General features: G+C 44.6%; 1 protein-coding gene across 1 annotated transcript in view; it reads right to left on the reverse strand.

Moving 5' to 3' along the window:
- Nucleotides 1-9,525: 9,525 nt before the first annotated feature.
- Nucleotides 9,526-27,092, reverse strand: part of galr2b (galanin receptor 2b) — a 137,640-nt gene continuing 120,073 nt past the window's right edge. The window contains exons 2-3 of the mRNA XM_086002242.1: nucleotides 18,445-18,836; nucleotides 9,526-13,671 (exon numbers count right to left, since the gene is read on the reverse strand). Of these exons, the coding sequence (XP_085858368.1) occupies nucleotides 12,921-13,671; nucleotides 18,445-18,836 (1,143 nt within the window). The 3' untranslated portion in view covers nucleotides 9,526-12,920. The remainder of the gene's footprint in view (nucleotides 13,672-18,444; nucleotides 18,837-27,092) is intronic.

Genomic DNA, 27,092 nt, shown 5'->3' on the forward strand with positions numbered 1-27,092 from the left:
TGGCTCCCCAGACTTATTGTTTAACGTTTTCTTCATGACAGGAATGATGGGTGTCGCCCACTCGCTCCAGTCGACCTTAGACAACACGCCTGCCTTCTCCAGGTTCTCCAGCTCTGCCTCGACGGCTGGGCGAATTGCATATGGTACCGGTCTTGCTTTGAAAAACTTGGGAACTACATTCTCTTCTATTTTAATCGAGGCGGTTACGCCTTTAAGCGTGCCCAGTTCTTGTTGAAATACCTCTTTGGCGTTAGCTAAAATTGTTGACAATCGTCCAGGAGTGACGTCTTCATCTTTTTTACCGTCCACCGTCATTGCAAGAATGGAGTGCCAATCTAAGTTTATCTTCCTGATCCATTCACGTCCCAATAACGGTGGTCCACCATTTAGCAGTATGTAGAGATACAATTTCCGTATTTTCTTGCCGTTGTATTCGAAAGGCACCCTTATTTTTCCACTGGGGTATACTTTTTGCCCCGTATACGTCGTCAAGTAGCCTTTTTGTTGTCGCTAGTCTTCTTCCCAGACCTGTAAACTCGTGCAATGTGTCCCATCTTCCCGCGTTGCCTGCATATTTTGTCTTTGGACCAGCAGTCCTTCTGGTCATGGTTAGTTCTGCCGCAGCGATAACATTTTGCAAATCCCCGTGTCATTTCGTGGGTGCCATATTCCTGTGGTTTTTGTTGAATTTCTGCAGCTCCCCTGGCTGCTGCTTCATACGATACTGCCACGCTGAAAGCCTGATCTAGCGTCAGCTCTTTCTCTGAGAGTAACTTTTTCTGTGTTCCTTCACTCAGGAGTCCACAGACAAATTTGTCCCGTAGGGTATCTGCCAGTCCTGCTCCGAACTGGCAGTGCTTTGATAGCTTGCGTAGTTCCGTAAGGTACTCAGCATTGCTCTCATCTTTATGCTGAGTTCTCCTGTGGAATTTAAATCTTTCTGCTATCAACAGCGGTGCAGGGTTTAGGTGTTCCTGTAGGACAGCAACAATTTCATTAAAACTCTTCGCCTTCAGTTTGGCTGGAGTAATCAGGTCCCGCAATAGGCCGTACGTTCTAGCGCCCATTAAGTTTAGCAATATCGATGCCTTTTTCTCCTCCGCTATTTCGTTTGCCTCGAAATATACCTCGACTCTTTCCACATACGTGGTCCAGTCCTCTATTGTATTATCAAAAGCAGTGATACAGCCAGTCTTCAGCATCTTGCAAATCTAAAATGGCGTCTCCCGCGCTTTGCCATCTTCCCCGATTTAACAAAATGGCGCCTCCCGCGCTTTGCCTTCTTCCCCGCTGATTAAGATGGCGCCTCCCGCGCTTTGCCTTCGTCCCCGCTGTTGTTAGCGCTGCTTTCCGCGGTTCCCGTTGCAACCTGCAGCTCCTCGCGGTTTCTTGCGCGTTTAATATTTCTTTTTTTTTAATTATCTGCCCGTCGTGGAACAACCCTGTGGGACTCTTGCCTCCCTCTTCGCGGGTCTATCCGCAGCCCGGCTTCGTAGCACCAGCCGCGCCCTGTGTGCTCCACCCTCTCTCTCTCTTCCCGACAACACTGCTCGGCCCCGTTGCAAACCACCCGCTCGAGTTCGCGACCGCCGCAGCCCAGGAAGGATCAGTGCACTACCTGCCACCAGCCCGATTAGCTGGAGCACCGTCGACAGGAACCAGGCCCCGCTTCCGACAGCTTCTCCAGCAATCTTCAACTCCGCAACACAGGGCAGATGCCCACGGTCGACGCCCGTTTCTACTGCCTCTTACTTTCTTTTCTTTCTGGCCTCGACCTCTGCGCACTTCGCTGTAGGAATGGATCCCAGGAGGTGGTGCAGACTGTAGGTAGGTTCGTATCTGCTCGTCGCCAGTATTACGTCCGTGAATGATTGAGACACGGACAGCAGGAGTTGAACAAAACACGTCTTTACTGATGGAAGTCAATAGTGAAACTGAAAACAACAGAGGTGCACTAGCGCCTTTTATACAGGGGTGGTGACTGCCGGTACTGCAGTCTGAGACCAGTTATTCTCTTAAAGGTACATACACAACAACCGCCTGCTGCACCCGCATGCTTACCTTCAGCGACTGGTGCACAAGGACAACCAGGTCTCATTGCACTTCCCCTTCTCCCAATCTATTGCCATTCAGATAATAATCTGCCTTCCTGTTTTTGACACCAAAGTGGATAACCTCGCATTTATCCACGTTATATTGTATCTGCCATGCTTCTGCCCAATCACCCAACCTGTCCAAATCATCCTGAAGTTTCTCGGCATCCTCCTCACAGCACACACGCCCACCCAGTTTTGTGTCGTCTGCAAACTTGGAGCTATTACATCTAGTTCCCTCGTCTAGATCATTAATATATATTGTGACTAGCTGGGGTCCAATAACCGATCCCTGCGGTACCCCACTAGTCACTGCCTGCCACTCGGAAAAAGACCCGTTTATTCCAACTCTTTGCTGTGTGTCTGCCAACCAGCTCTCTATCCAAGTCAATACCTTGCCCCCAATCCCATGTGCCTTAACTTTACACGCTAATCTCTTATGCGGGGCCTTATCGAAAGCCTTTTGAAAGTCCAAATACACCACATCCACTGGTTCTCCCTTATCTATTTTACCAGGTACATCCTCAAAAAATTCCAGTAGATTAGTCAAGCACGATTTACCTTTTGTAAATCCATGTTGACTTTGTCCGATCCTGTCACTGTTTTCCAAGTGTTCTGCTATTACATCTTTTATAATGGACTCTAGCATTTTCCCGACTAGCGATGTCAGGCTTACTGGTCTGTAATTCCCCGTTTTCTCTCTACTACCTTTTTTGAATAGTGGGGTAACATTAGCTACCCTCCAATCCATGGGTACTGTTCCAGATTCTATCGAATGTTGAAAGATGATCAGCAATGCATCTACTATTTCTAGGGCCACTTCCTTAAGTACCCTAGGATGTAGATTATCAGGCCCTGGGGATTTATCTGCCTTCAATCCCGTCAATTTCCTAGGGATTTATCTGCCTTCAATCCCATCAATTTCCCTAACACCATTTCCCTACAAATACTGATTTCTTTCAGTTCCTCCCTTTCCTCAGACCCTATGTTCCCCGACATCTCTGGGAGGTTATTTGTGTTCTCCTTTGTGAAGACAGAATCAAAATATGTATTTAATTGGTCTGCCATTTCTTTGTTCCCCATTATAAATTCCCCTGATTCTGACTGCAAGGGACCTACGCTTGACTTCACCAATCTTTTTCTCTTCACATATCTATAAAAGCTTTTACAGTCAGTTTTTATGTTCCCTGCAAGCTTACTCTCATACTCTATTTTCCCCTTCTTAATTAATCCCTTTGTCCTCCTTTGTTGAATCCTAAACTGCTCCCAATCCTCAGGTTTACTGCTTTTTCTGGCCAATTTATATGTTCTCTCCTTAGATCTTATGCTATCCCTAATTTCCCTTGTTAGCCACGGTTGAGTCACCTTTTTTGTTTTATTTTTATGCCAAACTGGGATGAACAAATTCTGTAGTTCATCCATGAGGTCTTTGAATGTTTGCCATTGCCTATCCACCGTCAACCCTTTGAGTGACATTCCCCAATCAATCCTACCCAACTCGCGCCTCATACCATCGTAGTTTCCTTTATTTAAATTCAGGACCCTAGTCTCTGAGTCAACGACTTCACTCTCCATCTTAATGAAGAATTCTATCATATTATGATCGCTCCGACCCAAGGGGCCTCGCACAACAAGATTGCTGATTAATCCTTTCTCATTACATAATACCCAGTCTAAGATGGCCTGATCTCTAGTTGGTTCCTCGACATACATATCTTCCTTTTTCCTCAACCGCGATTCCCCTCTACTGTGGTTGACATGGCCCTCGACCGTGTCCGTTCTATCTCCTGCACTTCTGCCCTCACCCCTACCGCCCCCTCCCGGAACCATGATAGGGTTCCCCTTGTCCTCACCTTTCACCCCACCAGCCTCCACATTCAATGGATCATCCTCCACCATTTCCGCCACCTCCAACGTGATCCCATCACCAAATGTATCTTCCCCTCCCCTCCCCTTTCAGCATTCCGTAGGGACCGCTCCCTCCGAGACACCCTAGTCCACTCCTCTATCACCCCCAGCACCCCTTTTCCTTCACCCGGCACCTTCCTGTGCAAGCGCAGGAGATGCAACACCTGCCCTTATACCTCCCCCCTTCCCACTGTCGAGGGCCCCAAACACCCCTTCCAGGTGAAACAGCGATTTACTTGTACTTCTTGCAATCTAGTATACTGTATTCGCTGCTCACGATGTGGTCTCCTCTACATTGGGGAGACCAAACGCAGATTGGGTGACCGCTTTGCGGAACACCTCTGTTCAGTCTGTAAAGGTGACCCCGAGCTTCCGGTCGCCTGTCATTTCAATTCACCGCTCCATTTCCACTCAGACCTCACCGTCCTCAGCCTCTTGCATTGTTCCACGGAAGCTCAGCGTAAGCTCGAGGAACAGCACCTCATCTTCTAATTAGGCACTTTACAGCCTTATGGACTCAATATCGAGTTCAACAATTTCAGATCATAAACTCAGCCCCTATCATATTTTTATATATATTTTTTATCCACACTTTTGGTTTGGCCTTTTCCTTTTTTTTCTCTCCCACATGGCAGCTGTCTTTCATTCTGCCAGCGTATTTCACACTTCATCTAGAGCCATCCTTTGTTTCTTAACCGGTCCTATTACCATCTCGTCTCACCTTGAATATCTCTTAATGTCTCTTCACCCCCCACAGACCCTCCCTTTTGTTCTTTCATCCCCTCCCCCATTTCCCAGCCCCCAAACTTGCTTTTTCATCCATTTAATTTCCTGCTTTTTTCTCAGTTCTGACGAAGGGTCTTCGACCTGAAACATTGACTCTGTTTCGCTCTCCACGGATGTTGCCTGGCCTGCTGAGTTTTTCCAGCGTTTTCTGTTGTTATTTTGGATTTCCAGCATCCGCAGTATTTTGCTGTCATAACATAATAGAATTCTTCATCAAGATGGAAAGTGAAGTAGTCCAATCCGAAACTAGGGTCCTAAATCTAAACAAAGGAAACTACGAAGGTATGAGGAGTGAGTTGGCTATGATAGATTGGGGAGCTTCATTGAAAGGCATGACGGTGGATAGGCAATGGCTAACATTTAAGGAATGAATGCATGAATTGCAACAGTTATACATTCCTTTCTGGCGCAAAAACACAAAAGGAAACGTGGCCCAACCATGGCTAACAAAAGAAATTAAGGATAGTATTAGATCCAAAGAGGAGTCATATAAAGTTGCCAGAAAAAGTAGCAAGCCTGAGGATTGGGAGCAGTTTAGAATTTAGCAAAAAAGGACCAAGCGATTGATTAAGAGGGGAAAAATAGAGTATGAGAGTAAACTTGCAAGGAACATAAAGAGGACTGCAAAAGCTTCTACAAGTATGTAAAAAGAAAAAGATTAGTGAAGACAAATGTAGGTCCCTTACAGTCATAAACAGGAGAGTTTATAATGGGGAACAAGGAAATGGTTGAGCAATTAAACAAATACTTTGGATGCTGGAAATCCATAATAATGCTGGAATACCGTGATGGTAGACCCATCGTTTCAGCCTGTTCCTGCCCCATGGAACTTATCTCTTCCTATCTCAACTTTATCTTTTCTCCTCTTGTCCAGTCTCTTCCCACCTACAGCCACAACTCTTCTGATGCCCTCCGCCACTTTAACAGTTTCCAGTTTCCTGGCCCCAACCGTCTCCTTTTCACTATGGATGTACAATCCCTCTACACCTCCATCCCCCACCAGGATGGCCTGAGGGCGCTCCGCTTCTTCCTTGAATAGAGGCCCAACCAGCCCCCATCCACCACCACCCTCCTCCGCCTGGCTGAACTTGTTCTCACATTGAACAACTTCTCCTTTGACTCCACTCATTTCCTCCAAATTAAAGGTGTTGCTATGCGTACCCGCATGGGTCCTAGCTATGCCTGCCTTTTCGTGGGATATGTGGAACACTCTTTGTTCCAGTCCTACTTGGGTCCCCTCCCTCACCTCTTTTTCCGGTACATTGATGACTGTATCGGTGCCGTTTCCTGCTCGCGCCCTGAACTAGACAATTTCATTCACTTTGCCTCCAATTTCCACCCTTCCCTCACCTTCACATGGTCCATCTCCGATTCTTCCCTTCCCTTCCTCGACTTCTCCGTCTCCATCTCTGGGGATAGGTTATTGACCAACATTCACTACAAGCCCACTGACACCCACAGCTACCTGGACTACACTTCCTCCCACCCCGCCTCCTGTAAGGACTCTATTCCATCCTCCCAGTTTCTCCGTCTCCGCCGCATCTGCTCTGACGATGCCACCTTCCACACCAGTGCTTCTGACATGTCCTCCTTTTTCCACAACCAAGGATTCCCCTCTACCGTGGTTGACACGGCCCTAGACCAAGTCCATTCTATCTCCCGCACTTCTGCCCTCACCCATGCCCCTCCCTCCCGGAACCACGAAAGGGTTCCCCTTGTCCTCACCTTTCACCCCACCAGCTTCCACATTCAACGGATCATCCTCCGCCATTTCCGCCACCTCTAACGTGATCCCCACCACGAAATGCATCTTCCCCTCCCCTCCCCTTTCAGCATTCCGTAGGGACCACACCCTCCGAGACACCCTAGTCCACTCCTCTATCACCCCCAGCACCCCTTCCCCTTCGCCCGGCACCTTCCTGTGCAAGCGCTGGAGATGCAACACCTGTCCTTATACCTCCCCCCTTCCCACTGTCCTGGGCCCCAAACACCCCTTCCAGATGAAACAGCGATTTACTTGTACTTCTCGCAATCTAGTATACTGTATTCGCTGCTCACGATGTGGTCTCCTCTACATTGGGGAGACCAAACGCAGATTGGGTGACCGCTTTGCGGAACACCTCTGTTCAGTCCGTAAGAGTGACCCCGAGCTTCCGGTCGCCTGTCATTTCAATTCACCGCTCCATTTCCACTCAGACCTCACCGTCTGCGACCGCTTGCATTATTCCACGGAAGCTCAGCATAAGCTCGAGGAACAGCACCTCACCTTCTGATTAGGCACTTTACAGCCTTCCGGAATGAATATCGAGTTCAACAATTTCAGATCATAACCTCGGCCCCTATCATATTTTCATATTTTTTATCCACACTTTTGGTTTGTGCCTTTTCCTTTTTTTTCTCTCTCCCACATGGCAGCTGTCTTTCACTCTGCCAGCGCATTTCACAATTCACCTAGAGCCATTGTTTGTTTCTTTACCTGTCCTATTACCATCTCGTCTCACCTTGAATATCTCTTAATGCCTCTTCTTTCATCCCCACCCCCATTTCCCAGCCCCCAAACTGCCTTTTAATCTCTTTCGTTTCCTGCCTTTTTTTCTCAGTTCTGAAGAAGGATTTCGACACTGAAATGTTGACTCTATTACTCTCTGCACGGATGTTGCCTGACCTGCTGAGCTTTTCCAGCGTCTTCTGTTGTTATTTCATAAACAAATACTTTGGTTCTGTCTTCATGGAAGAGGACACAAATAACTTCCCAGAAATGCTACGGAACCAAGGGTCTAGTGAGATGGAAGAATTAAAGGAAATTAGTATTAGTAAAAAAATAGTGCTGGAGAAATTCATGGGACTGAAAGCTGATAAATCCCCAGGGCCTGATAATCTTCATCCCAGGGTACTAAAAGAGGTAGCCATGGAAATAGTGGATGCATTGGTTGTCATCTTCCAAAATTCTATAGATTATGGAACAGATCCTGCAGATTGGAGGGTGGCAAATGTAACCCTGCTATTTAAAAAAGGAGGGAGAGAGAAAACAGGGAACTACAGACTGGTTAGCCTAACATCAGTAGTAGGGAAAATGCTAGAGTCTATTATAAAGGATGTGATAACAAGACACTTAGAAAATATCAACGAGATTAGACAGAGTCAACATGGATTTATGAAAGGGAAATCGTGTTTGACAAACCTATTGGAGTTTTTGAGGATGTAACTGGTAGAATAGAAAAGGGAGAATCAGTAGATGTGGTGTATTTGGATTTTCAGAAGGCCTTTGATAAAGTCCCACATAAGAGGTTAGTGTGCAAAATTAAAGCACATGGGATTGGAGGTAATATACTGGCATGGATTGAAAATTGGTTAACAGACAGGAAACAGAGAGTAGGAATAAATGGGTCTTTTTCGGGGTGGCAGGCAGGGATCAGTGCTTGGGCCCCAGCTATTCTCAATATATATCAATTATTTGGAGGAGGGAACCAAATGCAATTTTTCCAAGTTTGCTGAAGACATGAAACTAGGTGGGATTGTGAGTTGTGAGGAGGATGCAAAGATGCTTCAAGGCGATTTGGACACGTTGAGTGAGTGGGCAAATACTGGCAGATGCAGTATAACGTGGATAAGTGTGAAGTTATCCACTTCGGTAGAAAAAACAGAAAGGCAGAGTATTATTTAAATGGTGATAGATTGGGAAATGTTTATGTACAAAGAGACCTGGGTGTCCTTGTACACCAATCACTGAAAGCAAACATGCAGGTGCAGCAAGCAGTTAGGAAGGCAAATGGTATGTTGGCCTTCATTGCAAGGGGATTTGAGTACAGGAGCAAGGATGTCTTACTACAGTTATACAGGGCCTTGGTGAGACCACACCTGGAGTACTGTGTGCAGTTTTGATCTCCTTATCTAAGAAAGGATATACTTGCCATAGAGGGAGTGCAGCGAAGGTTCACCAGACTGATTCCTGGGATGGCAGGACTGTTGTATGAGGAGCGATTGGGTCAACTAGGCCTGTATTCACTAGAGTTTAGAAGAATGAGAGGGGATCTCATTGAAACGTATAAAATTCTGACAGGGCTAGACAGACTGGATGCAGGGAGGATGTTTCCTCTGGCTGGGAGGTCTAGAACGAGGGGTCACAGTCTCAGGATACGGGGTAGGACCTTTAGGACTGAGATGAGGAGAAATGTCTTCACCCAGAGGGTAGTGAACCTGTGGAATTCTCTACCACAGAAGGCTGTGGAGGCCAAGTCACTGAATATATTTATATAAGGAGATAGATAAATTTCTAGACACAAAAGGCATCAAGGGGTATTGGGAGAGAGCAGAAATATGGTATTGAGATAGAGGATCAGCCATGATCATATTGAATGGCGGAGCAGGCTCAAAGGGCCAAATGGCCTACTCCTGCTCCTATTTTTCTATGTTTCTGTTTTTCTAATTTCAGAGAGTGGGGGAGGGGGGGTGGTTGAATTTGCAGCAGAACCTGGATCTGCCAGTTTTCCACCCATCTTAAGATGCAAAAAAATTGCATGGGGGTGGGAGGGAGTCTGGGCAACACAGAGTCTTCTTCTGCTGCCCCCTTACATTGTTGAAGTGCTTTGGGGGCATGTCTGAGGGTGCACATCAATCAAACACTATCTTCTCGCAAACATAACGCTCACTCCCAAATGGTGAGGAAGCGCATAATGATTCATTAAGCATTTTGGAAAAAAATATAGTAGACAGAAAGGATTACAGAGGATTGCTCAACACTAAATATACTTTATTAGCAATACCACAATATGTTACAAATGGTGAAATGTTCACGAATAGAGAACGTCACATTCATACAAACTCCTGACACAATTCAGAAAATGTACCGCATGACAATCAGTAAATTATATACTGGAGCATAGGATATCATTCTTTTCAAACATGTATTTATTAAGCAAAACACAATAAAAATTAATGTAACGTTACGACAGCAATACTGGACAAAACAGTTCCCCAGGTTTTTAATGTCTGTGTTGACATTTAAGGAATCAATTTGTCAGAATTTATAGAAATGTTGTACTACTGTAAATATTAATCTTGTTTCTCAACATTTAATGCTGGTAGATCCCCTTCAAAGGAACTCCACCATCCTGCCAGAGGGCACATGGAAAAAGACCAATTATGACAGAGATTCAGCGTGGCCTAATCTGTTACCATAGTAACAGGTGCATCAGCGTGGAAGTACTCTACAATCTTCTTCCTTTTCTCAGTATTTTTCCTTCTATTTCTCTCTTCTCACTGTTTCTGTCATTATTCTCCATGTGGTGATCGCAGTAAGATTGTCAGTGAGAAACACTTAACAAGGGTCAAACTGCTTCTCCACAGTGAGGGGGAACATTGCAATGATAATGCTGGTCCAGTGGAGGGAGTACTGGCTAGTTATGTATTGGACGTACTCCGATTCTGGCTCAGCGTCTGAATGTTTTGTTAGCTGCTAAATAATTTCTGTGGTTGTAAATGGCAGCGTGAGGAAGTGAGGATCATTACAAAATGTCAGCACCCATCTGCTCTTTCTTTTTTATTTGTTCATGGAATGTGGGTGTCGCTGGCAAGGCCAGCATTTATTGCCCATCCCTAATTACCCTTGAGAAGGTGGTGGTGAGCCGCCTTCTTGAACTGCTGCAGTCCATGTGGTGAAGGTGCTCCCACAGTGCTGTTAGGGAGGGAGTACCAGGATTTTGACCCAGCGACGATGAAGGAACTGCGATATACTTCTAAGTCAGGATGGTGTGTGACTTGAAGGGGAACTTGCAGGTGATGGTGTTCCCATGCGCCTGCTGCCCTTGTCCTTCTAGGTAGTAGAGGTCGTGGGTTTGGGAGGTGCTGCCGAAGAAGCCTTGGCAAGTTGTTGCAGTGCATCTTGTAGACTGCAGCCACAGTACGCCAGTAGTGGAGGGAGTGAATTTTTAAGGTGGTGGATGGGGTGCCAATCAAGCGGGCTGCTTTGTCCAGCGTTAAATGTCAAGCTTCTTGAGTGTTGGTGGAGCTGCACTCATCCAGGCAAGTGGAGATTATTCCATCACACTCTTTACTTGTGCCTTGCAGATGGCACAAGTCAGGAGTGTGAAATAGTGGGAAAATGCAATAGTCCGTTCTGTTCTGTAGCAGAGACCTGGGTGTTCTTGTGCACCAGTCACTGAAGGTAAGCATGCAGGTGCAGCAGGTGGTTAAGAAGGAAAATGGTATGTTGGCCTTCGTAGCAAGAGGGTTCGAGTACAGGAACAAGGATGTCTTGCTACAGTTGTACAGGGCCTTGGTGAGACTGCACCTTGAGTATTGTGTGCAGTTTTGGCCACCTTACCTGAGGAAGGACGTTCTTGCCATGGAAGGAGTGCAGCGAAGATTCACCAGGCTGATACCTGGGATGGCAGGAATGACATATGAGGAGAGATTGTGTCGATTGGGCTTATACTCACTGGAGTTTAGAAGATTGAGAGGGGATCTCATCGAAACCTATAAAATTCTGTCAGGCCTGGACAGTCTAGATGCAGGAAGGATGTTTCTGATGGCTGGGGAGTCCAGAACCAGGGGTCACAGTCTAAGGATAAGGGGTAAGCCATTTAGGACTGAAATGAGGAGGAATTTCTTCATCCAGAGAGTGGTGAACCTGTGCAATTCTCTGCCACAGAGGGCGGTGGAGGCCAGTTCATTAAATATATTCAAGAGTTGGATATATTTCTTAAGGCTAAAGGGATCAAGGGATATGGGGAGAAGGCAGGGACAGGGTACTAAATTTGGATGATCAGCCATGATCTCATTGAATGGCGGAGCAGGCTCGAAGGGCCGAATGGCCTACTCCTGCTCCTATCTTCTATGTTTCTATGTTTCTATGCTGTGTGGTGTGGGGAATCTAAAGTAGAAAATAAAACAGATTATTAAAAGGGAGAGGGAGAAAAAGACTATTCTGAGTGAGCGAGCTGGGTGAGAGCCATTTGCGGTGGAAAGCCTAACATTCAAAAATGATGTCTGATCCTTCCAAATGGACAAGTAATTTTTAACAGGAGTATCCTATCCTTTCCCATATTAATTCCAACTCACCCCAGTCCTTGTCAACCTCCACTGACTCCTGATTCACAACCACATAGAATTCAAAATTTGCACACTTGTTTACAAATTCCCCCACAGCTATGTCGCACCTTACCTCTGCAGCCTCCTCTAGGCCGATATCCCAGCTCAGACCTTCCACTCTTGTGAGTCTTGGCCTCTGTATGTCCCTCACTTCTTCTACTCCACCACATTCATCCTTCATATTCCTGTTCCCTGGTAGTCTTGCCTAAACTCTTCCACCTTGCTTCCCCTATCCCCAACTTCTAAGAGCTTCCTCCAGGTTTACATTAGGTGTCAACCTTGGCTCAGTGGTAGCACTCTTGCCTCTGACTCACAGGGTGTGGGTTTGAGCCCCACTCCAGAAATTTGAGCATGTAATCTAGGCTGACACTCCCGTGCAGTAGCAGGGAAGTGCTGCATTGTTGTAGGTGCTGTATTTCTGATCATTTGTTAAATTCAGCCCACATCTGGCCTTTTAGGTGGCGGCAACGGATCCTATTTGAAGAAGAGCAGGTGAGGTGTCCTGGCCAACATTTATCCTTCAACCAACGTTAATAAAACAGATTACCTGTATTTTTTATCTCATTGCTGTTTGTAGGACCTTGCTGTGTACAAATTGGTTGCTGTATTTCCCTACATTGCAACAGTGACTACACCTCAAAAGTATTTCATTGGTTGTGGAGTGCTTTGGGATGTCATGTAAGGTGCTTCAGGAATGCAAGCTCTTTTTTGCTTTTTTGACCATGCCTTCAATCAGCTCCTCCCTAACTTTCTCCCACGTTCTAACTATGTAAAATGCCAAAGGTGCTTTGTAAGTGTAAGTTGTTTTTTGGCAGTGACTTTATAGTGGAAACACCCAAAGTATGAAAATCCAGTAAAATGCTTCCAATATACGTAAATGGTTCATTCTTTAGCTTTTTAGATACAAGCCTATATTCACCCACAGCAACAACTAACATAAGGACTATGTAATATATAGGTGTATATATACACAATAAAGATAAGTACACAGAAATTGTAGAGACACTGAAAGCGAATGAGTTCTTTAGAGACAGCTTTGTGTTTTCAAGATGGCCGCCGATATGGCATTGTGATGGTCATTGCTGTACCTTGAGGTTTAGTAGGTTGCCTGTCCCTCAGCTCACAGCCATGCTGCCTCCCGTTTTCGTCATTCAGGTGCGTGACCTCTGTGGAGCCGGTAACCATATTTACAACGTGAACCACGTGGACCTTATTAATTCCTTTCTTGCTCAACAAGCAGCTGAAAACCTTCTTGAAGCCTTTTCGGAAGTGCTTGGAAACCAGGGCGTAGACGATGGGGTTGAGGCAGGAGTTGGCATAGGCCATGCAGTGGGACAGAAGCCTGAATGCGTAGGTGGCCTGATTGAAGGGAAAGTGCCCGTAGTGGAAACACAAGATCAGCACGTGGTGAGGGAGCCAGCAGAGGCAGAACAGCACAGTCACAATTATAATCATCTTGGTCACTTTTCTCTTGGCCTTCTTGGACTCAGATATGTCTTCTATTGGGTCCACTGCTGTCCAGAGATACTTGATCGTCCTCGCATAAGACAGGCTTATAATTGCAACCGGGACTATATATCCAAATATGAAAGTGGACGTGTCCATAATTTTCCTCTTTGGCTCCTGCCATGCTGGCATGCAGATGTAAAACCATTCGTAAGGGATGAGGTCGTAGTAGCTCAGGTAGGGCCCAGCAAAGACGATGGAAAGTCCCCATATCACTACCATGACTGTAACTGCATTGCAGGGAGTTCGGAGTTCCCGGGACCGGAGGGGATATCGAATAGCCAAGTATCTACACAGTTCAAAGAAGATGTAAAGCTGATAAAATGGAGGAGATATTTGTCACAAGAAATAATCGAGGCTGCTCTGTACACCAGTCCTCAATCCTGATCAGAAAACTGGCAGGAGGAGGTCCTCACCCAGATTCACATGAAAATTCACAGGAACAATAAACCGTTACCACGCCTGGAGGCACACAGCAGCCAATGGCATATTGTGGGATTTCAGGGTGGTGCTAAACATGAGCCCGTTAACTCCTCAGTGGAGTGGAGTGGGAGATGGACACAGGTTCAAATCCTGCTTTAGTTCCACAGCTGAACCGCATTGAATGAGAGGCTGAATGGAAGCTGCAGCTACTTGCACTGGGAGAAAGAAAATGAATGGGAAGGGTCACACCTTGGGAGTCACTCCTGGTAGCCAGCCAGCAGGAACTGCTGTACATTGTCTCAGCTTGCGAAAGTATCAGATTAAGTGAATGAAGGGGATAAATTACAGAAAAAAAGGGTGATACATACGCAAAACTGGTAAAATGGTACAATAATACAATTCAATTCAATTCAATTTTATTTGTCATATATGCAGCAGACGTGTGTACTGCACAATGAAATGTTGATTTTTACGAGTCCTCCCAACATTGGAATAAATATGGCATAGCAATGATAAAAATGCTAATAGAAATACAGTTATAATAAATAAAAACAACAATAATAAATAATAATAAATTATTCGTTCATGAGTCATGGCCTGGGGGTAGAAGGTGTTTCGAAACCTGCTGGTACGAGACCGTATGCCTCGGTATCTCTTACTGGACGGGAGCAGGGCGAAGAATGCCTATTCAAAAATGACCGCGCCCCCAAATTACTAATACAGTAATTTGTAAACCTTTTTTTTTTGCTCTGTTTCATTTATCTAAGTTCCGACTTGAATGCATGCAACACATGCAACACCCTCAATTTCTGACAGTCTCACCGAGACCACTTGCTCTGCACACGGTACCAATGGTCGATGTTCAGGATGATCATCCTTGACTGTCTGGAATCTGGGTTGGAAGGGGGGGGGGGAAACACCTTTGTTCGTGTTACCTACCATGGTCCAATTATTATGCTGCAACAGTAGAGGGGTCAGTGTGAAAGAACAGTTATTGCCCAAAATAAAGGAACATTAAAAAGGGGATGCCACCAGAATTCAAGCATCTGGCTTGCCTCAGGATGACTGACGAAGCTGCATTTGTAGATGGGCGAGGTGGAGGAGCAGTTCCAAGGTGCTGTAGTAGAATCTGGATTTGCTCCCGGGATTCCCAACACAACGAGTTGCTGGTCGCCAGGGGAAGCACTGAGCGCAGGCCAAACGGCTTACCCATAAGGGAAGGAAGGAAATGTCGCGTGAATCGATTCTCGTACCACTGCCAGCAGCTGGGTGAAAGGAGGCATTAACTATCTGCCCACCACTTCAGCAAGAGAATGCTGCACGTCATGGGGAACTCAAGAGAAGGGGAGAAATAAAAGACCCTCTAAACATCTGCCTGCTGGGGGAGGGGTGGGGGCATAACCTTAAAACTAGAGCTAGGCCATTCGGGGTGATGCCAGGAAGCACTCCTTCACACAAAGGGTGGTGGAAATCGGGAACTCTCTCCCCCAAAAAGCTGTTGAGGCTGGGGGTCAATTGAAAATGTCAAAATTGAGATTGACAGATGTTTGTTAGATAAGGGTATTAAGGGATATGGAACCAAGGTGGGTAGATGGAGTTAAGATACAGATCAGCCAGGATCTAATTGAATGGTGGAACAGGCTCGAGGGGCTGAATGGCCTCCTCCTGATCCTATGTTCTTATGTTGCGATTGTCTGGGCGAAGAACTGAAAACAAAGGACTCAATTTTACCACAATATTTCCTTCAGTGTGCACTCTGTCAGATACTCAACAAAATTAATTAAATCACACCATTGCTGAGTATTTAATGAGTCTTCAGTCTCAGTTCCTGGAAAAATAATTTTAGCCTATGTCTCAAGGAAAAGAAATACTGCTCCTGTCAGTTTATCTTCACAATGAAGTTACAGGTTGATTTAAATCACAGGAGATATGCCCACACACAATTTGTGAAATGGTTGAGTGAAGAGGTGTTTCAAAGTACTTTGTCAAGGGGCTCTGCTTTTTTAAAAACAAGAGGCCAAAGTGCAAATTATTTTGACATGTGAAATGAAAGATTATGCATTGCAGGCTGCAAAATTGCTTATGTGAAAAATGAAACAAAAAGGGAAAATGCTGGAAACAGGCAGCAGGTCACTCTGCACCTGTGGAGAGAGCAAGCAAATTAACAGTTTGGGTGTCGACCCTCCTTCAAAAACACTTGCTGTTCTCACACAAAGTCCCATTCACCCATCACCCCTGAGCTCGCTGACCTACATTGGCTCCCGGTTAAGCAACGCCTCGATTTCAAAATTCTCATCCTTGTTATCAAATCCCTCCATGGCCTCACCCCTCCCTATCTCTGTAATCTCCTTCAGCCCCACAACCCCCCGAGACATCTGCGCTCCTCTAATTCTGCCCTCTTGCGCATCCCTGATCATAATCGCTCAACTATTGGTGGCCGTGCCTTCAGCTGCCAAGGCCCTAAGCTCTGGAATTCTCTGCCTAAACCTCTCCGCCTCTCTACCTCTCTTTCCTCCTTTAAGACGTTCCTTAAAACCTGCCTCTTTGACCAAGCTTTTGGTCACCTGCCCTAAATACAAGTTGTTGTTGTTGTTGTCTGTACTGGCACACTTGAGGCCTTCCGCGACCAGTGGGCTCCGGAGGGACTGGAGTGCTTCATCACCCCCCCCCCAAAATAAAATTTTGATTTAATTTGTTAAGTTTGCTTCAATTTTGGTTTTAAGTTAGCATTTTATTAGCTGTGCCCCTTTAAGTAGGGGCCCGTGCTTCCTTTTCGACTGGTGATGGCAATTTCCATCAATCACCAGAACTAAACCAAAAGAGGTTGCTGCTCTCTCTGCAGGTGCTGTGCTGACTGGCCCGCTGTGTGTTTCCAATGTTTTTTAAAACTAGTTTCAGATTTCCAGCATCTGCAATATTTTGCTTTTTGTGTGAAACTTATATTTTTGCAGCCGTTCAGATTTGCATCCTTTGTGATAATCGGCTCCATCGCGTCTAGAGGTGATTATTATGTAGATAAGGGCTTCTGCCACTGCAGGGCTGAGACTGGAACAGAAACGGGCAATATTGCAGAGGAGAAGTAAAACCTATTTGTCACTAATAGTTCTCCAATGTTATATAAGAACATAGGAAAATAGGAATTGCTAGGCAAAACAAGAGCACAGTTCATCTAGTTCGTCTTTTCCCACATTACAACAGTGACTCCACTTCAAAAGTACTTCATTGGCTGTAAAGCGCTTTAAGACGTCTGGTGGTCGTGAAAGGCACTATATAAATGCAAGTTTTTCTTTCTACCATCTCAGTATACATAAGAACATAAGAACATAAGAAGTAGGAGCAGGCGTAGGCCATACGGCCCCTCGGGCCTGCTCCGCCATTCAATAGGATCATGGCTGATCCAAATCTAGACTCACGTCCACTTCCCTGCCCTCTCCCCGTAACCCCTAATTTCCTTATCTGCTAGGAAACTGTATCTCCATTTTAAATTTATTTAATGTTGCAGCTTCCGCAGCTCTCTGGGGTAGCAAATTCCATAGATTTACTACCCTCTGAGTGAAGAAGTTTCTCCTCATCTCAGTTTTGAAAGGGCAGCCCCTTATTCTTAGATTATGCCCCCTAGTTCTAGTCTCACCCATCAGTGGAAACATCCTCACCGCATCCACCCGATCAAGCCTCCTCACAATCTTATATGTTTCGATAAGATCGCCTCTCATTCTTCTGAACTCCAATGAGTAGAGTCCCTCATCTCCGGAATCAACCGAGTGAACCTTCTCTGAACCGCCTCGAGAGCAAGTATATCTTTTCTTAAATATGGAAACCAAAACTGCACGCAGTATTCCAGGTGTGGCCTCACCAATACCCTGTATAACTGCAGCTTTATACTCCATCCCCCTTGCAATAAAAGCCAAGATTCCATTGGCCTTCCTGATCACCTGCTGCACCTGCATACTAACTTTTTGTGTTTCATGCACCAGGACCCCCAGATCCCTTTGTACTGTAGCACTTTGCAGTTTCTCTCCATTTAGATAATAACTTGCTCTTTGATTTTTTCTGCCAAAGTGCATAACCTCACACTTTCCAACATTATATTGCATCTGCCAAATCTCTGCCCACTCACTTAGCCTGTCTATGTCCTTTAGCAGGTTTTTTATGTCCTCCTCACTCACTGCTTTCCCTCCCATCTTTGTATCGTCGGCAAACTTGGATATATTGCACTCGGTCCCTTCCTCCAAATCGTTAATATAGATTGTAAAGAGTTGGGGTCCCAGCACTGACCCCTGCGGAACACCACTAGTTACTGATTGCCAGCCCGAGAATGAACCATTTATCCCAACTCTTTGTTTTCTGTTAGATAGCCAATCTTCCACCCATGCCAGTATATTACCCCCAATCCCGTGATTTCTAATCTTGATCAGTAGATCAGTGATACAATGATAATGGAGTTGTTGCATAATCATAGAAATCAATCTCTATCAATTATACAACAGACCCAGACCCCAGTGTTGGAGAGCTTTGGGAACCATAGGTCCAAAGTCACCTTTTTCCTCCCAAGCACGCTCCACTTACCGCATGTCATGTCTCAAATAATGAGGTATTGTAAAGAAATTGTGTTGATTCAGTGATCCTTCTCATACTGTACCTGTCAACTGAAACAGCGGCCAGAGTGAAGCTGCTCGCGTACATTGCCAGGTAGATGAAGAAGTGGACGGCCTTACACATGAAAGACCCAAAGACCCAGCCTTCCAGCGTGTAGATTGTGGCTTGAAACGGCACGCAAAAGATGATGAAGAAGAAATCAGCCACACTCAGGTTCAGAATGAATAAGTTGGTGGTGTTGTGTCCCATCTGGCCGTTTCTGAACAGCACAGCGAGGACCAGGCTGTTTCCGATTGTCCCAAGTAGGAAGATTAAGGAGAACACAATGGGCACTATGATGCTGGCTGGGTTCAGCTGGTAGTTTTCAGAGGCATTCCAATGGCCAGACATGGTGCTGTCGTCATCAGTCATACAGGCAGGTGTGGGGAGCAGGAGCTGGGGGAAAAAGAGGTCTCATAAGGTAAAGCAACATGGGACTTGTAATTTGCTCCCCTACTCTAGCGTCAATTACCATCATTCTTTGACTTGAGGTTGGGATGAGGATATGGCTATAGGGTCCCCACACAATTTTCCCCCTTTTCCCCCCACTATACACCCCAATTTGGTGCAGCGTAGTGGAGGACACTCAAGGCCTTTAAATCAAAAGAGGAAGAGCAGGTGAAAATCTCTTTTAAAATATGTTGATGGGATAAATGCCCTCGGTTCAGTATTTATATTGAAATCAGTAAATATATTTAACCAAAATTTGCTGCAGCAGAGCAGGTGACGGCATCTGCCGTTAGTTAGACTTACCGCTGCATCCTTCAGCTCAAAAAACTTTTACCCACTAAGTTGCTGAAAGTGCGAGCTGAGAACGGCACGGCGAGGGCAAATGGACATCTGGGACCTGAGTGAACAGGGCAACCAATAGGGTATCTCCTTAAACAATGAGATAAATGGACTGAGAAATAAACAGCAGAAGGACTGAGAAGGAGGGTGAATCAAAGGAGGGTGAATTCAATCAGGTGCAGGAAGAGAAATAAAGAGCGGGAAAGAAAGATTGGATTAACAGAGAGAGAAAAAAAGGAAGAAAGGAAAATGTAAAAAAATTTTAATTTGACATTTTTTAAACCTCTCCATAAAATTCAAAATCTGAAGGAATGAGACTCCACACTTGTAATGGTTAATTGTTGGTGCCAGAGAGTGTGATTGGCAGTAATTAACACTTTTCACGTTGTTAAAAGGGTATTACGCTTGTAATGACAAGACTTAACTTTCTGTGGCGAGTTTAGTGGGCAAATAGAGCAAGGTTCTCAAATAACAGGGCGGCTAAGGGAAAGATGTCATTTTCGTGAAACCAACAGCGGAGCGGCACAACTCGGACAGCAACTTTTGGATATTATCATCTGCCCCTCGCCTGAAGTTACTGTACATAAGAACATAAGAAATAGGAGCAGGAGTCGGCCATTCGGCCCTTCGAGCCTGCTCCGCCATTCAATAAGATCATGGCTGATCTTCTGCCTCAACTCCATTCACCGGCCCTATCGCCATATCCCTTGATGCCCTTACTAGTCAGCAATCTATCGACTTCTGTTTTGAATATACCCAATGACTGAGCCTCCACAGCCCTCTGGGGTAGAGAATTCTAAAGATTCACCACCCTCTGTGTGAAGAAATTTCTTCTCATCTCAGTCCTGAATGGCCTACCCTTTATCCTGAGGCTGTGGCCCCTGGTTCTAGACGCCCCAGCCAAGGGAAACATTCTCCCAGCATCCATCCTATCAAGTCCTGTAATAATTTTTTATGCTTCAATGAAATCCCCTCTCATTCTTCTGAATTCAAGAGAATACAGGCCTAGTTTACTCAATCTCTTCTCATACGACAGTCCCACCATCCCAGGAATCAATCTCATAAACCTTCATTGCACTTAGATAAGGAAACCAAAATTGTAAACAGTACTCCAGGTATGGTCTCACCAAGGCCCTATATAATTGGAGTAAGACTTCTTTACTCCTGTACTCAAATCCTCTTGTAATGAAGGCCAGCATTCCATTTGCCTTCCTAATGGTTTGCTGCACCTGCACATTCACTTTCAGTTACTCATGTACAAGGACACTCAGGTCCCTTTGAGCATCTGCATTCCCCAATCTTTCACCATTTAGGAAATACTCTGCCTTTCTGTATTTTCTACCAAAGTGGATAACTTCACATTTATCCACATTATATTCCATCTGCCATGTTCTCGCCCACTCACTGAGCTTGTCGAGATCCCCTTGAAGCCTCTTCACATCCTCTTCACAACTGACACTGTCTCCTAGCTTTGTATCATCAGCAAATTTGGAAATGCTACATTTAGTCCCCTCATCCAAATCATTGATATGGATTGTGAATAGCTGGGGCCCAAGTACCGATCCTTGTGGTACTCTACTAGTCACAGCCTGCCATCTTGAAAAAGACCCGTTTATCCCTACTCTTTGTTTTCTGCCTGTTAACCAATTCTCAATCCATGCTAGTATATTACCCCCAATTCCATGTGCCCTAATTTTGTTCACCAACCTCTTGTGTGGGACCTTATCGAAGGCCTTCTGAAAATCCAGATACACCACAACTACCGGTTCCCCTTTGTCTACTCCACTAGTTACACTTTCAAAGAACTCCAATAGGTTTGTCAAACAGGATTTCCCTTTCATAAATCCATGCTGACTCTGCCCAATCTTACTATTAGTTTCTAAGTGCCCAGTTATTGCATCCTTTATAATAGATTCCAGCATTTTCCTAACTACTGATGTGAGGCTAACAGGTCTGTAGTTCCCCATTTTCTCTCTCCCTCCTTTGTTAAATAGTGGGGTTACATTTGCTATCCTCCAATCTGCAAGAACCATTCCAGAATCTATAGAATTTTGGAAGATGACAACCAATGCATCCACTATCCCAATGGCCACCTCTTTCAAAACCCTAGGATGTCGGTCATCCAGTCCTTGGGATTTATCGACTTTTAGTCCCATTAATTTTGCTAGTACTGTTTTTTAACGAATAATAATTTCTTTAAGTTCCATTTACCCATAAATAACGGCGAACGCTGTTAGCCTTGCCATTATTTTGACAGCAAATTCTAGCCCATTATACTCAAATTTGTAATTTGACTGCCAAAATGGGGAATTCCTCCTTAGATTAATAATTATAGTTTCAAAATGGAAAACAGTTGCATTTTTCCCTATTCTGTCCTTGCCTCTGATTTCTCCTCAATTAGCTCGTTAACCTGTCAGTTCCTCACAGTATGTGGGTTGCGCGTCCAGTATCAGCGAATGTACAGCTCAGATTCCAGCGGTACTTGGCTATAGTGCCTGCTGTCCACTCAGGCTGCAGAGAGCAGCACGAGAATAAACCAGTTGGGGTTGGATTTAAAGAACCATTGTCATTTCGTGGGCATGTTTTGGGCAAGGTTTGTTCCCGTAACAGGCAGGCACTGCCTGCTCTGACTACTCTTAACACAGTGACCAACATTTTCACTTTATTCTGGAACAGACATTACACCTGCTAAAGTATGGGTTCCTAGAATCCTGCAGTCTTGATCCAGACATGGACACAAGGCCTGAATGCCCAAGGAGAGGTGAGAATATCTACGCTTGGCATAGAATCGTAGAATAATACAGGACAGAAGAAGGCCATTTGGCCCATCTGGCCTGTGCCGGCTCTTTGAAAGAGCTATCCAATCAGTCCCACTCCCTTGCTCTTTCCCAATAGCCCTGTAAATTTTTCCCCTTCAAGTATTTATCCAATTCCCTTTTGAAAGTTACTATTGAATCTGCTGCCACCACCCTACACTTTCAGACAGCATTTGACAGAGTATGGCACTAAGGAGCCCTAGCAAAACAAAGGTCAATAGGGGTCAATGGGAAAACCCTCTGGTGACTGGAGTCCTACCTGACAGAAAGTTAGATGGCCGTGTTTGTCGGAGGCCAATCATTGCAGCCCCGGAATCTTGCTGCAGGGGTTCCTCACCACAGTGTTCTTGGCCCAACCCTCTTAAGATGCATCATCAATGACTTTCTCTCTGTCATAAGGTCAGGGGTGAGGCTGTTCGCTGACGATTTTAAAGTGTTCACCTCCGATAATGAAGCAACCAATGCCAACCTACAGTAGGACCTGGACAAGAACTAGGCTTGGACTGACAAGTGGCAGGTAACATTTGCGCCATATAAGTGCCAAGTAATGACCATCTCCAACAAGAAAAGGCCCAATCACCTCCCCTGACCTTAAACAGCACCACCATCGCTCAATTCCCCTAATCCTAACCTAATATCGTCACAGGAGTACCAACACCACAAGGACTGCTGAGGTTCAAGGGAAGGCCCACCACCGCCTACTCAGGACAACTTGGAATGGGTATTAAATGAGGCCCTGCCAGCATCACCCACTTCCCAAGAACAAATAATAAAAATAATACAAATTCTATATTTTTAAATTCATGTTGAGAATTAAACTTATAACAGCAGATGAGATAAGTGCCTTAATGACATCATCCTGCTGTCATTGTGCACATATCTGTTACCAAACCTGGCAAAGAGCCTTGAAAGACATGTTGGCAGATGACAATGCCTATTAAATGCATATTATCATTAACAAATCTCTGAAAGCTGGGCACATCCTTTGAATGTTATTGTGACATTTGGTTAGTGATATGATGGTGGCGAGCGGGGAACATGAAATTACAGCATGGGGAGCTGTGCACCAAACATCCTACTCTGTCCTTTGTGTAGAACATAAGAACATAAGAAATAGGAGCAGGAGTCGGCCAATCGGCCCCTCGAGCCTGCTCCGCCATTCAATAAGATCATGGCTGATCTGATCCTAACTGCCAATCCACTATCACAGAACCATCTCCTGAATCTAACAGAATTAGACACACGAAATAGCAGCAGGATCAGGCTACATGGCCCCTGGGCCCGCTCCGCTACCCACAGGGCCATGTCCGATCCGAACCTAGACTCATGTCCAAATTCCTGCCCGCTCCCCGTAACCCTTAATTCCTTTTACTTCTAGGAAACTGTCTATTTCTGTTTTAAATTTATGTAATGATGTAGCTTCTACAGCTTTTTGGGGCAGCATATTCCATGGACCTACCACCCTCTGAGTGAAGTAGTTCCTCCTCATCTCAGTTTTGAAAGAGCAGCCCCTTATTCTAAGACTATGCCCCCTAGTTCTAGTTTCACCCATCATCGGGAACATCCTCCCCGCATCCACCCGATCCAACCCCTTCACAATCTTATATGTTTCAATAAGATCGCCTCTCATTCTTCTGAACTCCAATGAGTAGAGTCCCAACCTACTCAACCTCTCCTCATATGTCCATCCCCTCATCCCCGGGATTAACCGAGTGAACCTTCTTTGTACTGACTCGAGAGCAAGTATGTCTTTTCTTAAGTATGGACACCAAAACTGTATGCAGTATTCCAGGTGCGGTCTCACCAATACCTTGTACGGCTGAAGCAATACCTCCCTATTTTTATATTCTATCCCCCTAGCAATGAAAGCCAACATTCCATTGGCTTTCTTAATCACTTGCTGCACCTGCATACTAACTTTTTGAGTTTCGTGCACCAGGACCCCCAGATCACTTTGTACTTCAGTACTTTCCAGTTTCTTGCCATTAAGATAATAACTTGCTCTATGATTTTTCCTGCCAAAGTGCATAATCTCACACTTTCCAGTATTGTATTCCATCTGCCAAATCTCTGCCCACTTACTTAGCCTGTCTATGTCCCCTTGCAGGTTTTTTATGTCCTCCTCACTCACTACTTTCCCTCCCATCTTAGTATCATCTGCAAACTTTGATATGTTACACTCGGTCCCCTCCTCCAAATCGTTAATATAGATTGTAAAGAGTTGGGGACCCAGCACTGACCCCTGCGGAACACCACTAGTTACTGATTGCCAGTCTGAGAATTAACCATTTATCCCAACTCTCTGCCTTCTGTTAGATAGCCAATCCTCTATCCATGCCAGAATATTACCCCCAATCCCGTGATTTTTTATCTTAAGCAATAATCTTTTGTGTGGCACCTTGTCAAATGCCTTTTGGAAGTCTAAATACACTACGTCCACTGGTTCCCCTTTATCCACCCTATATGTTACTTCCTCAAAGAACTCCAGCAAATTTGTCAAACATGACTTCCCCTTCATAAAACCATGCTGACTTTGTCCTATTAAATTATGATTATCCAAATGTCCTGTTACTGTCTCCTTAATAATGGACTCCAACATTTTACCTACCACAGATGTTAGGCTAACCGGTCTATAGTTTCCAGCCTTCTGTCTACTGCCCTTTTTAAATAAGGGTGTTACATTAGCAGTTTTCCAGTCTGCCGGGACCTTTGCTGAGTCCAGGGAGCTTTGGAAAATTATTACCAATGCATCCACAATCCCTACCGCCACTTCCCTCAAGACCCTAGGATGTAAGCCATCAGGTCCAGGTGATTTATCTGCCTTGAGTCCCATTATTTTACCGAGTACCACTTCCTTAGTGATTTTGATCGTGTTTAGCTCCTCCCCCCCTATAGCCCCCTGTTTGTCCAGTGTTGGGATATTCTTAGTGTCCTCTACTGTAAAGACTGATACAAAATATTCATTCAGTGTTTTTGTCATCTCCATATTTCCCACCATTAATTTCCCGGACTCATCCTCTAAGGGACCAACATTTACTTTAGCCCCCCTTTTTCTTTTTATATAACTCTAAAAACTCTTACTATCTGATTTTATATTTTTTGCTAATTTACTTTCATAATCTATCTTCCCTTTCTTAATCAATCTTTTTGTTATTTTTTGCTGTCTTTTAAAGTTTTCCCAATCCTCTATCCTCCCACTAGATTTGGCTACCTTATATGCCCTTGTTTTTAGTGGAATACTATCCTTAATTTCTTTACTTAGCCACAGATGGCTGTCTTTTCTTTTACACCCTTTTCTTCTCAGTGGAATATATTTTTTTTGGCAGTTGTAAAATAACTCCTTAAATGTACACCACTGATCATGTATCGTCTTACCCTTTAATCTACTTTCCCAATCCACTCTACTCAATTCCGCTCTCATACCTTCATAGTCTCCTTTATTCAAGCTTAGCATGCTTGTTTGAGATCCAACCTTCTCACCCTCCAATTGAATATGGAATTCAACCATGTTATGGTCACTCATTCCAAGGGGATCCTTTACTAGGACATTTTTAATTAATCCTGTCTCGTTACACAGGACCAGATCTAAGGTTGCTTGTCCCCTGGTCGGTTCAGTTACATACTGCTCAAGAAACCCATCCCTAATACATTCAATGAACTCATCCTCAAGGCAGCCCTGCCCAATTTGATTTGTCCAATTAATATGATAGTTAAAATCCCCCATAATTATAGATGTTCCCTTATTACAAGCCTCAACTGTTTCCTGATTGATACTCCATCCAACAGAGTTGCAACTGTTCGGAGGCCTATAGACTACGCCCACTAGTGTTTTTTTCCCCTTATTATTCCTTACCTCCACCCAAACTGTTTCATTATTCTGATCTTTTGACCCAATATCATTTCTCTGTATTACAGTGATTCCTTCCTTTATTAACATAGCCACCCCACCTCCCCTTCCTTCCTGTCTGTCCTTCCTGATCGTTAAATAACCTGGTATGTTTAATTCCCAGGCAGTGTCACCCTGCAGCCATGTTTCTGTAATGGCCACAAGATCATACCCATATGTAGTTATTTGTGCCATTAACTCGTCTATTTTGTTACGAATGCTACGTGCATTCAGATATAGAACTTTCAAATATGTTTTGTGACACTTAGTTCCTGCTTTTGCCCTTTTTATTACTTTACCCTTTACTCCATACCTAAAAATTAGCTTTGCCAATATTAGCAGACAAAGCAAAATGCATTCATCTGATATTTTTGACTCCCCTATTTTAGCAGAGGTGTTGCCCATTTAAAATAAACAGATTCATGCCTACATTAAAACAGTGGACAGGGAAATGTCATGCAAATGTGTTAAGTATTTGTCCATTAATATCAACGAAAGTAACTTCAAGGTTTTATTCTTTAAGAGGCAAAATTATTTCCTCTTCCCAGTTCATCTCTACAGAATATGGTTCCACTGAAGTGAGATTGTGGAAAGAGCCCAGAAGTACTACATTTAATTCTACATCATACACACCCGCACACACACACACACACACTCACTCACATATATGCACACACCTGCATACGCACACACACACACACACACACTCACACATAGACACACACCTGCATATGCACACACACACATGCACACACCCACTTACATACACACACACATGCATACGCACACACACATACATGCACACACACACATGCACACACACAAATGTACATACACACACACACATGCATATGCACATACATACATGCACACACACACTCACACATACACACATGTGTATACAGACAAATATACATACACACACAAGTTTTGCACACACATGCACACTGCTGGAGCTGTGCCAATGACTCTCACAGTGATGATGTCCCTTTCAGCATAAAATGAAGGCCATTTTAATTGAAGTGTAAAGTTTTACACCCCATTTAGAAAACGTGCATGAACATAACAGATTAAGGAGCCAACTGTCCTCTTGTAGGCGTTAATCCATTCATTAGTCTTCTCAACATGTCAGTCAAAATACTTCATTATTCGGGATCAAGC

This window comes from Somniosus microcephalus, chromosome 11 (genome assembly GCF_052327205.1).
Source record: "Somniosus microcephalus isolate GS21.2 chromosome 11, FLI_Smic_1.0, whole genome shotgun sequence".
Taxonomy (NCBI): Eukaryota; Metazoa; Chordata; class Chondrichthyes; order Squaliformes; family Somniosidae; genus Somniosus; species Somniosus microcephalus.